Source organism: Nipponia nippon, unplaced genomic scaffold, assembly GCF_047370975.1.
Source record: "Nipponia nippon isolate SJK-2023a ecotype South Korea unplaced genomic scaffold, ASM4737097v1 scaffold_2, whole genome shotgun sequence".
Taxonomy (NCBI): Eukaryota; Metazoa; Chordata; class Aves; order Pelecaniformes; family Threskiornithidae; genus Nipponia; species Nipponia nippon.
Window position 1 is genome coordinate 127,885,251 of NW_028262336.1, and position 13,764 is coordinate 127,899,014.

Below are 13,764 nucleotides of genomic sequence, written 5' to 3' on the forward strand. Positions count from 1 at the left end.
TAAAACTAAGCAGTGACCAATATGATGTTATAGCAATAGTCCATTTAATTTTCATCATACTTAACTCCTTCCAGCTCACCTTTCTTCTTCTATGCGGGTGTCAGCATCCTGGCTTCGTGTTCAGTGCCTGCACCAACTCCTCTAAACCTAAGGGTCTGTCCAGAAGAGAAAGCACAGCTTTTGGCAGCTGACAGTTTTGAGCTACCGGAGTACATCCAGCCCAGCATCTGTCGGCTCTCAGCACAAATGGAGATACCAACACGAGGCACAATATGCTGCGTATTATCCCAGAGGCTCTGTAGGACTCTTGCAGGCACTGTGCAGTGAGATATGAGCGCTAAGCATTTGGGGAGCTCAATATGCTCACTGGATGGTGGATGGCAGAGAATAATGTGTGTCAGTGCTTTTTTCCAGATATTTGGAGCTTTAGTTTGAGTAGCCTTTCTTTGAAATCCAAATCCCCTTGCTTTCCTCCTTTTCTTGCTATCAGTGTGGATTTCCCCCGGGTGTCCAGAACAATTAATGTCTCTCCTACTAATGACTCATGCCATTCTTTTGCATTTTGCCCTACTTGAATGGTAGGAAATTAAAGGTGAGATGCTATGCGACAAATGTAAAACAGAGCACGTGGAGATAATTAAACTAGTCAGCAACCACAGCCTGATTCAGATATACAGCAACCATTCAAACACTGATGGTGACATTCCCTCTCTTACCAGCAGTACTAACAGAAAATCCCATCTGTAACTAAGTACCTTTTTTTGCAGGACTGCCATAAATGAAAAATCCTAATTTTACCTGGAACATGGGATAAAAGAAAGGCACCTGATCTCAGAAATGACTCAGACTCTTCTTTTTCACTCCTAAATACCCAACTTTATCTCTTTTAGGTAGCCACTTCTTTTCTCTAAAGTCTTCATAACCTTTTCCAGTTAAGATGACAACCTCTGGCAAGAACTTTCAACAGTACCCCATCAATTCACTAACCCAAGACTCGAAGGTTGTCACTCCTGGTCCACAACTTCTAACTCCAACTCTAGTCATTGCCCAATTGTCATTTCAAGACAACTTTCTTGTTCGTGCTTGAAAAATGAAAAGAAAAAAATTGGCAGTTGCCTGTCCACCCACAAACCTTGGCAAAAGCCATTTATCTAGAGGGAAAATGAAGCTGCTTCTCCACAAAGACAGCAAGATCAAATCTCACAATCTAAATCAAATACAGGAAGAGACATACAACGCATTGAAGGTTCAAGCTTTGAACACTGTCTTTTTGTTATAAATATAACTCGATATAGTACCTACACAATAACAGTTCATAAGGTGGGTGGCAAGCACTCAGGCAGAAGCCAGTTTTACCGAATAATGATACGAAACAGTCGAAAACTGTACACAAAATCAACCAAGTTCCCAGCACAAATGGTGGGCCAAAGACTGGCAGAGGAAAACTTTCAGAGGACAGGTTTGAGAGAAATGTAGAAAAAGTACAATAAAAGCAGAAAGAAAAAAATTAATACAAAAGCCATGTGGAAATCAGCATGCAAGAGTTTAAAGGCAGGAAAAAGAACTGAAGAGCTTGGAAGGGAATGTGTTTAAGAAAAGGAAATAGCTTTTAAATATTTCTCTGCAGCCTAGAACAGAGAAAGAAAAAAAAGACAAGAAAAATTAAATTGGGATGGGGTCAAGAGTTTTAGCATTTGAGTACTGTGCTGATGTTAGACAGCTGAAGACTATACTCTGAGGGCCCTCACGGGAAGATAAAACTTGGGCCTTGAAAAATTTAACAGCCACCAAACCTCAGACCTCTGAGTGAAAAGCGACTGTGATATCACAGATCACAAAGCCATAGCAGTTTGCTTAAGTGAACGAAAACAACATCTGCTGTATGATTTCACTACCACCGTGCACTTCTCTGCTGCTTTCCAAGGCATCTCCACCATTCAATTGAGCTGATTCTTTATTAGAGACTGCACTCACCAGCTCGGAAGAGGCACAAGCGATACAAACCAGCAACGCTCATCTGCTTTTCACTCTGCTACTTGTAAAGAAAACCATGAACTTCCACACTGCTGCTGCTAGCTGCAGCTTTATGGAGATGGCATTAAACTGTATCTATTTGCAGAAGCCAGATCTGCAGGTACAGGGCGCTATGAACAAAAGTGCATTGCCAAGCTTCTTTCTAAATTTCTGGTATTAAATTGAAAAAATAAAGAAAAATGTTTGGCTTCTCCAATTTTCTCTGTTTACTCATGCACTGGACAGCACGCTGCATACAGTTAGTTCTCTGCTTATATGGGCCATTTCGACAACTGTGAAAAGGACTTGGAGAAAAAAAGAAAAACCTGAAGGGGAAAAAAAAAAAAGATAAAGGCATCAGTTTTCATTCATGAGCAAAGTATCACCTGGAGCAACTCTGAGTTTATATATTTTGTATTATTTTTTTTTCTTAAGTCTACAAGATTTAAAACCTGAAAAAAAAAATCTGTATCCTGCGGGAGGAATGCAGGGATTATCTGTAGAAATACACCTTGCAGCTCTCCTGAGCGTAACAACCCCCAGAGCAGGCTCTGCAGCTTGCCTTCTGCAGTCCGGGGCCAGCGCTGGAGCTGGCAGGCTCTGGCAGGAGAGCAGCACTGGAAACTCCCTCCAAGAGCAATCAAGTCTACAATGAGAATCACACAGACATACCCTTTCTTACACAGCAAACCTTGTTAAATACTTGTAGAGGAAAAACACACCCATTTTACCTAGAAGAAATGTGAATTCCGCTCTGTGACAATAAAATCAGTTCTTCGGGTCATTTTAGCTCCCTGTTGTAGGTGACCCATTTGATTTCAGAGAAAGCCAGACCTGCAGATCCTGTTTCTCAAAGACATGTAAGTAATTTTTCAGGTATCCCTGGGTTTCCTCACTGTAAGGTCAAAACACCCATTAGAAGGGATCACAGCAGCGTGCTTCCCAGTTGGGAAGCAGATCTCTGCCTGAACAAACAAACAGTGTTGACCAGGGAAGATGAAGAAAACCTGATGAACAAATGACAGACCCGATACAGAAATACTCTGTCCCAAGATTGTCAGTGTCCAGACTATTTTTAATGCTCAACTATGCTACACAGCTCTACAGGACTTCTTCTTTGATCTAACACTGCATCTGATTCCTAGATGCTGGATCTTCTCCAAACAAAAATCCTTATCCAACTGGAATTAGCAATTACTAAAAATCCAGCCTACGGGGCCATAGCATCTTGAGCTACCGCTGCAAATAATGAGCTCATTAAAGCACTGTATAAATCAGAGAGCTTCCAGGGTCATGTTTTATGACCATAAAGTTGATACCTTGAAATCCTACTAGTTGGAATTTGTGCAAAACATACTCCAGCGTCCTGTGCCATACACCCATGGCTCACAGAAAAGCAGATGTAAAGGAAGAAACGGAGGGAGAGGCATGGCTACTGTGAGTTACGGACACTGTCCTGGCTTCACTCACCTCGTGCTGTTAGGTAGAGGCAGATATTCAGCTCTCCCCCAATACCATGTTTTTCTAATTCTGCTTGTCTGCTTTCCCGCCTAAAGAAGACCGAGCCTTGCCTTCTCCTCAAACCTAAAAGTCAAGTCTCAAACTAACGTCCTGAACCTTGTCCAGCTGAACCAGCCCATACTCTTGTCCCCTTCTGCAGCTCCTCTGGTTAGAGAGGAGAATTAGGGCAACATTGCCTGGACTAGGCCGCAAGGGAGAATACCCTCTTGGTCACAAAGCCAGCTGGAGATCCTTTAAGAGACATGCACCCTGCACACATCATTCCTGGTTCACTCCAAGGACGCTGGATTCTGAAAACAAGTCCAAAGGAACCAAGGAATAATGCAAAACCAAATAAAATAAAATAAAGCCCCAGGACACAGCTGGGAAACGGATACGCTGCTGCACACTAATCTCAATTTTGAAATAAAGGCTGGAATTTCCCTCAGGAAAGCTCTGCAATGTGGAGGCAGGCTGAGTCACCAGTTGCTGGAAAGGCAAAGAACTGGAGAGGAACCTCGTAAGGCTGGGAGGGGGCATCTCCCCGCCAGGACGGACAGAGAGGGCTACTTCGGCCTCCCAAACCCCAGACACGCTGAAGTACCTGCTCTTCCCGAGGTGAACGGACCTTGCTGTAAAGGAGATAATGATCCTGCAGATGCTGACTGCGCTGATCACATAGAAAATGTCAGTTTTTCAGTCACTGGTCACAGTGCATATGCAGCATATTTCTTCAAGGAAATTAATTTTTAAAAACAAATAGAAAAAAAAATCCTGGTCAGACACTTCGGGTTTTTGAGCTAGCACAAAAACCCCAAGTATTTTACAGTTGCATTTCCAAGTGCACAAAAGGGTCTGTGCCTGAAACCTTAAATCTAAACCGTGCCCAGCAAAATCACTGGGACTCTACCCAGACCTTGCCTATATGGGGATATTCAGATCAATTAATGGTAAAAGATCGACACCGAAACAGTGCTGCTCTGGGTTTTTTTGAGTTGTAACATCCTCTAGAAATTCCTCTCTTCCTGACACCTTCCTTCCTTGTAGTACTTCCACAGGCACAGAATAACCAGGCACCTTTAATTCATGCAGCAGCTCAGCTTCTCTGCTAATGGACTGAGAAATGGCTGTCATTAACGAGGCAGGTGTAAAGAGCCCCACACCTAGAAAACTCAAAGCTATCAAAGGTAGGTAGCTTTTCCCTGATAACCACTTGTAAGCGGGTTCCCTTCTGTCATTATACATTTCATTTTTTGATTCATATTTTGAATTAAAAGAACTCTCCCCATTTTCTTAACCTTTCACGATCCATGCACCTTTCTGTGGCCCTCTTCAGCCTTTTGAGATAGTCAGAGAAACAGTCAAGTGTGCTAGCACTTGCGTGCGTTGCAAGATAGAATCACCATATACTGCTGAGCTGTTGGGACTGGAGACAACTCCCAGAGTTCCTTCGAACATTTTTGCAGCAATTATTAAATCTTTCTTTTGTCTAAAAGACATCTTCCCCACTGATCTGTGAAAGGCTCCAGCAAATATGGAAAATGCATTACATGAATAGCAGTTTCACGCACACAGACAAAAACACACAACAAACCCCAGACTAAAGACATTTTTGTCTTTCAATTATGACAACAGTCATTTGTATTTGTGACTAAAGGCTCATTTAAAGGCATTTAAAAGTCAGCAGCGTTCCTTTATTGTAATTTATTTTACATTAATCTTCCTATTTCTAGCTCCAAATATATATTCTGCAAATTTGTATCATGCAGTTCATAAACCTGTCTGCCTTAGTTTGCACATAAGCAAAATTAAATTGTACAAATGCCACTGCTCTGTTACCATTTGGAGTGGCAGATGTCCAATTGCCAGCTGTACAAATACTGAATATGAAGCACTAATTACAGAATAACCAAACGCTTTGTTAAACCATATTTAAGAGTTTTATTGTCACTTAATAACTACAGAAGTATTAGTAGAAAAACACACATGTGGTCCATTACCACAGCATCCATCAAGTTTTAAGCATATCCATAATGTGATGGGTAAATGAGAACGGTTGATTGGACAAATGTAGACTTTCCGAAAGCCTTTGACCCTGTCTCTTCAATGAAAGCCCTTGGGAAAACAGAAAATTAAGCTGTCATGAGATGAAAGGTAGAGTTGCCTCATGGATTAGAAAGAAGTGGAGACACAAAAAAAGAGGAAGAATTTAAAAAAATATATAAATCATTAATTGTGGAAAAAATGCAACAAAACAGTGCCACAAGATTATCTTCAGGCTTAAGTCAAGTATATACACTGACAGCCTCGGAAGGGAAATAAATTAATGCAACAGCACTTGCCACAGACTCAAAATCACTTAAAATCATTAAAGAAATAAGAAAGCAGGACAGCAGAGACCATCCGTCTGGCTTAGGAGTTTACTTCCACGATATTATTCTTTGAAGGAAGGAACCCCTCTTGCAACTTTTTTTTGTCCACAGCACAAAAAGCAAGCTAGAAGAGTTCAGCATAAAAAGCATCCCACACCTGAGCACTGTTCTGTACGCTCCACTTAACTTTATAGCCACCATCAATTAGTTTAATGTTCCCTTTACCTTTTTGTCAGTACTACCCCCTAAGTTGAGCCAGCTCCCACAAGGAGCCTGATAAATTCAAAGAGGAAACCTGTGATGTGGCTTCCTGCAATTAGGTCATTAAAGTTACACACTCAAATCCCTTTCAGTCTTAGAGCCTGTGACATCGTCTTCTCTTAAATCGCACTTTAGAACTCATCTGTGGCATAACGTCTTTAAATAATTCAGCCGCAGCCAGGCAGTTGGGCTGATCATACCCAATTAATCCTGATGATTCTTCCTTCACCTGCCACTTTACTACTGAAAGAACAGACAGAGCTCTTGAAGCCACAGTTGGCTTTATTTTATTTTTTAACTCACATGGATAGTACCCAGCTCTGTTGGGCCTCTGGCTGCTTTCCGATGCCTCTGGCAAAAGGCAAAATACAGCAGGACGCCCAGGAGGAACAGGTGACAGTACATATGTGGCAGTCAAAATTCAATATTAATGACATTATTCTAACTTTAAGTAAATTTTGCAAGTTGTTATGTTCCAAAGTAACGATCCCTATGCAAAACAGAGATCTGTACATCTTTGCCAGCTGTCTTTTTTGAGCAAAACTTAAAAAACCACAGTATTTTTGTGTCACTGCTCACAATGAAGAGAATGCTTGGATGGCAGTCTACGTGTTAATAAGATATCTCACATCTAATGACACAGGTAACAAGTCATCTTATCTCAATCTCTTATCTGTTGTCTGAAGCAAAAATAGGAAGGATTTAAGGAAGAGCAGCAAAAGTGGCTAGAACCATAGGCAGATTCTCGTTATTTTTTTCCCTAAATAAGGGTCTCATAAGGAAAGCACAGTTACAAATATTTGTTTACCAGTTCTCCAATGAAAACAAAAAGCAATAGATTTAACTCTGCTAATAAAAAAAAAAAAAATCTTTTTGTATATGAAGGTAGCAGAACATACTGAGACAGGATCAGAACCCAAAAAAGAAACAATTTCACCAGTTCCTTGAGAAGCCCGAAGCTATATTCCAGATGCTTGCTGCTGTAAATGCCAACATAAGGACATACTATCGCAAAAGCAGTCATGTTGTAGGTGATGCACATTACTCATGGACAGCGATAGCTCAAGGCAATATTTCACATACCTGGAAACATCACTAAGTTTGATCCAAACTGAAACACAGCGCTGAGTTGATAACAACAACAAATTCACACCCATGATTCTTCTGACTGAGAATTATAAACCCTCGGGTACCACACACGGCTCCTTTGACTTTTAAGTATTTTTTAAAATTGATACTACTCTCCATGTTTTCAACAAAGGAAATCTACAAAGATTAGTTATATCCGCTCTTCATATTCTACAAGATAAACCCTTCTTACAGGGATAATAGTGCATGCAGGAAGGGTAAGGCACTTGTCATCCAGACATTCACATCAAAACAGACCCCCAAAACTGAACACTATGGAGGCTAAACTGGCCTGAACATCAACCCTGCTAAAATAAGGAGTAAGCTGTAATGTTTAAGCACTTAGTGTTAAACAATAGCACTTACATTTGACCTCGTTCCGTTTGCTTGGGTGGGAGGATGCTGGTTTTTTCCTTTATTATTATTATTTTGCCTAAGTTGGTGTACAAAAGGTTGGATAATTCAGCATACAAGCACTGGGAGCCAGAAAAGATTAGTTAAAAAAAAAAAAAACAAAAAAACCCCCAAAAACACGCATCTCTACTGCTTGCCCTCTAGCATACAAGAGTCAAGCCAAAACTCCTGAGAAACCCTGAAGAAGGAATTACTACACCATACAATATATTTGATCAGTGAGGGATATGAGAGTCATTGTAGGGCTTAACATAGTTAAGCTGGCAAAATAAATCTTTTCAACTGTTTTTCCATTTCAATTGGTTTAATACTCCACAGAATGACGTAGAGCAGTTAGTCATCCACCTCCGCAAGGGAGGAAAACTGGCTAGGTGCAAACTCCGAAAGGCAAGAAAAAGCATTTTTCATTATTAAAAAAATGAATCTTTGAATACAGGTCATTGTGTTCGGGGTACATCAAAAGAATGCAAATATGAAGTGCTACAAAAACACCTTACCTCACCTTCACATCTCTGAATATGTACAGCTGATTAGCTGCCGTAATTTACACTAGTTCTTTAAGGAGTGAATGGCAAAGAACTGCATGTGGGCTTCTGGAACACAATGTAGCAATTTGTACTAAAATTAGCATATTAAAAACAAATTGCTAAATGGCACAAAGAGGTAATTTGCACAACAAACTTTCAGTTTGGCTCTTCATCCTGCAACCTAAGGAAAACATAATATTTGATTTGGACCTGCCAGTATCTTTCAAGCTTTGGGCCTCCAACAGTTTCTTATAAATTATTTACAACTAGCACTTAATGCAAAATTTTTAACTATACCATCAGCTTAACTGAGTGGCACCAAAACAGCGAGAAATCAGAAACCGATTTTCACTCTTCTGTAAGGTAACGCTTAAAATAATACAGGCTATACGTGAGTTTTAAAAACAGTATCAGCAACGTCACAAATTACCACAATGAGGACTCAGAGAGAGAGATGAGAAAGATATTTCTGTACTTTCTGGTTTGTTTGCTCTCTGAATTTGAATTTTTGATAGAGTAAGGAGGCCATAAAGGCACAGCAACTGACGGAAGACCGCTGGGCCACACAGACCCCGAATACACTCTCAGCTGAAGCAACTAGCTTTCAGGGTAACATCTCTCTGATATTCCAAAGTAATTAGCGTCACATTAAGTATTTTAGAGAAAGTTGGGAAAGACCCCTTAGTTGTTTTATTAAAGATACGTTGCCAACCAGCTTTTGCTTGCTAAGAGTTAAATGCAGTGGGTTCATATCCTCAAAAAAAAAAAAAGAAAGATTTTTTCCTCTGGCCCTTAAAGTGCAGTTACAGAATTATTGCTAAAGAAAATCTAAACCATCTTGAATCTCTACTGAAATTATCTACTGTTAAGCTAACCCTAAAATAAAGTGGGCTTATTCACTGTGTTGCTTTTTAAACTTGGACCATTTACATGTTTTAATTTACAGCACAGCCCTTATGCATGTTTTTTTCAGCGCAACTGACAGACCAACAAACTGCGGTCCCAAACACTTAAAATCATAAGAAGGGACCAGACCTTCTATAATTAGTCCCTTTTTCTTCAGAACACACACGTTTCCACCTACCACCATTAATTTCATCCTCATCTGCCTTCTCCTGCAAAATCTAGAAGTGATGAAAAGCATCGGTCCACAAGACCAACAATATGGGGATTATTTCAAAAATTTACATGCTAGTCAAATTTATTTTTACATGGGTGAAGCAACAGAGCTTCCTCTTCCCTATGAGGATTATCTCACAAATTACTTTTACCACGAGGAAAACACAAAAATACATGCTCTGCAATGGTATCGTTCTATTTAAAAACTCTCAAGTTTGTCCCGTTTTAAGAGTACTTTATTTTGTTCCCTCTTCAGCCGGCCTGCCTCTTCTCAGCCATAAATCTACACACCAACTTCCTTTTTCCTCTGAGTTTCTCTGCTGCCTATGCTACTGTTATTCAGATCCTGTACTCCTTCCCATTCCCACACTCTGAAACCTCTTTCACAACTATTCATTTTGGTCCTTCACCCATGTCAGTGTTTGTAACCAGGACTCACAGCCTGGCATGGACGCCCAGAACCTTCCATCTCCTGCGTGCCAAGCTCTTCCCAAGCGCTGCTGAAGCATCCCAGCTATGCAAAAAGCCTCCTCAGATTGCCCACTCCAAGCACTTCAGGGTAGGTGAGCCTGTTCACTTTAGTATTATTTTCCTAGGGTCTTAACACTTCAAAAGCAGACGCCTATCTTATACGTGTGAAAGCTTTTTGTAGGACAGGGCGTCTCTCAGATGGCAGCACGTAACTACAACTACTACACCCTTTAAAGTCACTGCCCAGGACACAACAATATTTGATTTTTCAGCAAAACATCAGTGACAGAGGGCATGATCCTTTACCAGCTATCACAGTATACTCCCTTCTCAAGCACCTGCTGCATGACCCTGTAGTTGAAGCACCTTCTTCTTTCCGTAAAATGCTGCTGAATGTATCTAAATTCCTGGCTGCCTCTGAATAGCAGAGTTTTGAGGTCAAAACAACGGCCTGCTCTCTTGCTGTTGCTCCAAGCTATCCTAAAAGACAACCACCTGCAACAGAATGAGCCATTGAGCTATTGTAACTCCCACCACCTGCAACAGAGCAACCTGATGATGGTCAAGACCCACCAAAGCCCAGCTGGGCGAAGGCATCTCTCCTGGACGAAGATGTCTCTTCCATACAAAGATACCTTCTCTCTCCCTGAACAGTTCCACATGGTTTGACCATCCGTGGCTGAGCAGATGCTCCCGTCTCCTCTCAAGGGGAGCAGAGCTGCAGACCCACACGGCTTTACAGCATGGCACCCAGAGCACGATTTCAGTGAAAACTCCCCTCTTCACCCACACAACCACCCCTGCTCCAGCGCCGAGCCCCTTGAGACCCATCTCACCCGGCCACCCCACCTCAGCCGTCCCTTTGATGCCTCCCCAAGCCCCTGGACACCCACCTCCTGCCCCACCATCGCTTAAAGGGACAGACTTGGGAGCGGGGGGCCCAAATAACAGCCTGGGGCACAGGGAGAGAGGGGGCTACACCACCTTAAGACAGGGATTTGGAGGGAAAGGGGACAGGGAAACAGCCGTTTCCACCCGCCGGAGCTGGCTGAGGGGCAGGGGCCCCGTCACCCCGCCATTTGCCCCCCTCAGGAAAGAGGGGCCGTGGAGGAGGGGGGATTCCCCTGCCCTGGGGCCTAGTCACTGGGGTGAAGGCACGGAGGGCTGGGAGGGGGGTGACCGAGGCGGCGGCGGGACGCCGGGGCCGGGGCGGCCACTCACAGAACTCGGCGATGTAGTAGGAGACGGCGTAGTTCTCCTCGCACCACTCCAAGGTGGAGGTCGGCGGGCCCCAGTAGCCCTCCCGGTCGGCGGCCGGAGCCATCGCGGAACCCCGCTTCAGGCCAGAGCGGAGAAGGGTGAAGAGGGAGGAGGGAGAAGGGAGAAGGGCGCCGGGCCCGGAGCGCGGCGGCGGCAGCGGCGGGCGGGGGCCGGCGCTGGGCCCGCCCGGCCGGGGGAGGAGCCGCCATGGCGGGAGCAGGGCCCGCGGGTTGCCATGGCGACGGGCTGCGGCCTGCGGGCGCGGGAGGGCCGGGCCAGGCCAGGCCAGGCCGAGCGGCGTCGCGCTCGTCTGAGGGGGGAAACTCGGAGGGGAGAAAAATGTTGAGGTGAAAAAGGCGGATTTAGGGAAAGTCGGGGGGGGGGAAGACCGGCTGGGGGCACGTTTGGCTCAGAGGGTCCGCGGGACGCCCCTGTGGAGAGGAGGCACCGTCTCGGCCTCGCTGCGGCGGCTCTCTCCTCAGCCGCTCTCCGGGCAAAACGCGCTGCCCCGGGTCGGGTTGGTGGCGCTGAGGGGGTTTCCCCTCTCTGGTTTTCCTTGTAGACTGCAGGGAGGGTTTGTAACCTGAGCGAGGCAGCGGGCTGGCTTCATGTTTTTAAGTGATGAGGAAAATGTTTCTCGTACTCGTGGGCTGGGAGGAGGAAGGAGGTTTTTTATAGCGCTGCCTACTACACGGGGGTTTTCTCTCATCTGATGCCTTTTTTAGTTTCCTCGGTGCTTACTACGCGTACTTTACTTACACCCAGAATATGCAAAGTGCTTTTCAAACGGAGTTGCTATCCAAAGGCAAATAGAGTCTAAAAAGGGAAAGGCTTGAAACAATGGAAAAGAATAAAACGCACAAGTAGGGGCCTAATAATAGCGTGTGTTTTTTATGTTTCAGAAAAAGGTCCAAAGACTTGATGAGAAGCTTCGGGCAGACCTTGAAGGCTGTACACAGTGCTTATACCCTGCTGGTCAGCAGAATTTATTATACCTGCATGTAAACACACAAGCTTCTTTTTCCACATCTTTTTTCTCCACACCTCCCCTTCTGTAAGCTAAAGAACTCCAATCTAAACACAGACCTTTCCTAGTGTAAATGCTGATGTTTCACATTGTATACATCTGTCGTGAAGGGTAACCTGCCTTCTGCAGTTCAGCTTGTATATAATTGCTTTCAGCGTCAGGTAGAGATGTATTTAAGGTTTTTCATGATGATATAAAGCCTTCAAAGCAAAATTGATTTTAGTGATGGCAATGCTAAAATACTTAGATTGTCAAAACATCATCAAAATCAATGTGGGTTTTTTTATGCAGACCGGTCTTTTTATTTTTTTCAGAGCTAAATTATCCTCCCCAGATTTAGGCTTTCAAGACTGAGGTCTGGAAGAGTACCAAACTGATTCAGAAGCACAAAACTGGTTGTAAACAATGAGAAGGATTCTAGCCTGCTTGATGCACTTTAGCTTTTTGGACTTTTGAAGGCTCAGTTTATACAGTAAGGAAGTTTGAAGGGCTCTGATCTTTTTATCATGGTTAACCACTTTAAGATTAAAAGTTCTTAACAGAAAAATAATTCAAAGTTTGAAATTGCAGTAGTTCAGAAACTAAAGAAATAGCTATTAAATATCCCATTTGCACACCAGGAGCACAAAATGGGAACAATATGAAAAACCAAGCAATTTGTGTAATATTCAATTCCAGTTGGCTTTAAATAAATAATTAAAAATATTGATGCTTGTTTCTTTACTCATCACATATATGCTGGACATGAGAAAATCGGTAACTGCAAGGAAAACGGAAGTCAAGCATGAAACTGGCTTTAAATGAAATTAATGAAAAATGGTACGGCGTAGGTAACACCAACAACGTGGGTTGTTATCCATTCTGTTTTTTCTAGACAGGAAGACAAGCAAAAATGTAGAGCTAGCCCTTCATTTGAATCATTGGGGAATTTTTATTTATTTGACACGTTTCTGTAGTATTCTCTGTCACAATATGCATTTACTTCTGACTTATTCTGTGGTTTGGTTCTCTGCTTTTGAACTCTGGCAAACCTTTCAGTCATCGCACTCAGAAGGACAGTATCGAAGAGGCAGCCACAAACCGATGTAATACACGCTTTCTTTTTCCCTAAAACTGTTTTGTAAAGGTGAATTTATGTTCCACAAAAACAACTTTGACTGTTTCAGGTGTTAAAATAATACATATTAAGAGCAATACTGTTCCTCTGGAACCTTGAGCTAGCTTCCTACTGTACATTACTGCACTGGATATAATGTGACAGCCTGAAGTTATTTGCATCTAAACATGGTCTGCCTGACTAGACAGTCAAACTTACCTCTGTCCAGGTGTTGGATTTTCTTTGTCTGATCTGTACGACCCATGGAGGGAGTGTCTTGTTTCTGAAATAACAAGAAGAGAAACAAACACAGAGCTCCTGAAATGCTTATTTTCAGTATTACTAAAAATATACTTGACATGCCAATGGAGTAATTTCCTGTGGCCTCTGGTTGCCTGTGGCAAAGGATCCTCTTTCCATACAGTTTTATGTTGCCCTGAAACCTCACGGCTTAACTGATCAGTTAGGTTAATTGAGTCACGTCAGTTTACACCACTGGAGGGATACGTCCTCTAAAATTTAGTATGTGAATCCAATAGTTGTTTGCTTGGGGAATGGCAAAGGGCTGCTGTTCAA

General features: G+C 42.9%; 1 protein-coding gene across 3 annotated transcripts in view; it reads right to left on the reverse strand.

Annotated features, from left to right (window-relative positions):
• The window catches only part of ACER3 (alkaline ceramidase 3), a 64,183-nt gene extending 52,956 nt beyond the window's left edge, over window positions 1-11,227 (reverse strand). For 2 of the 3 annotated variants that reach the window (XM_009476482.2, XM_087758526.1), the window contains exon 1: window positions 11,027-11,227. In XM_009476482.2, the coding sequence (XP_009474757.1) occupies window positions 11,027-11,129 (103 nt within the window). In that variant the 5' untranslated portion in view covers window positions 11,130-11,227. Of the gene's footprint in view, window positions 1-10,143; window positions 10,155-11,026 lie in introns of those variants that run through there. The other variant, XM_087758525.1, reaches the window with a different exon arrangement.
• Between the last annotated feature and the right edge of the window lie 2,537 nt (window positions 11,228-13,764).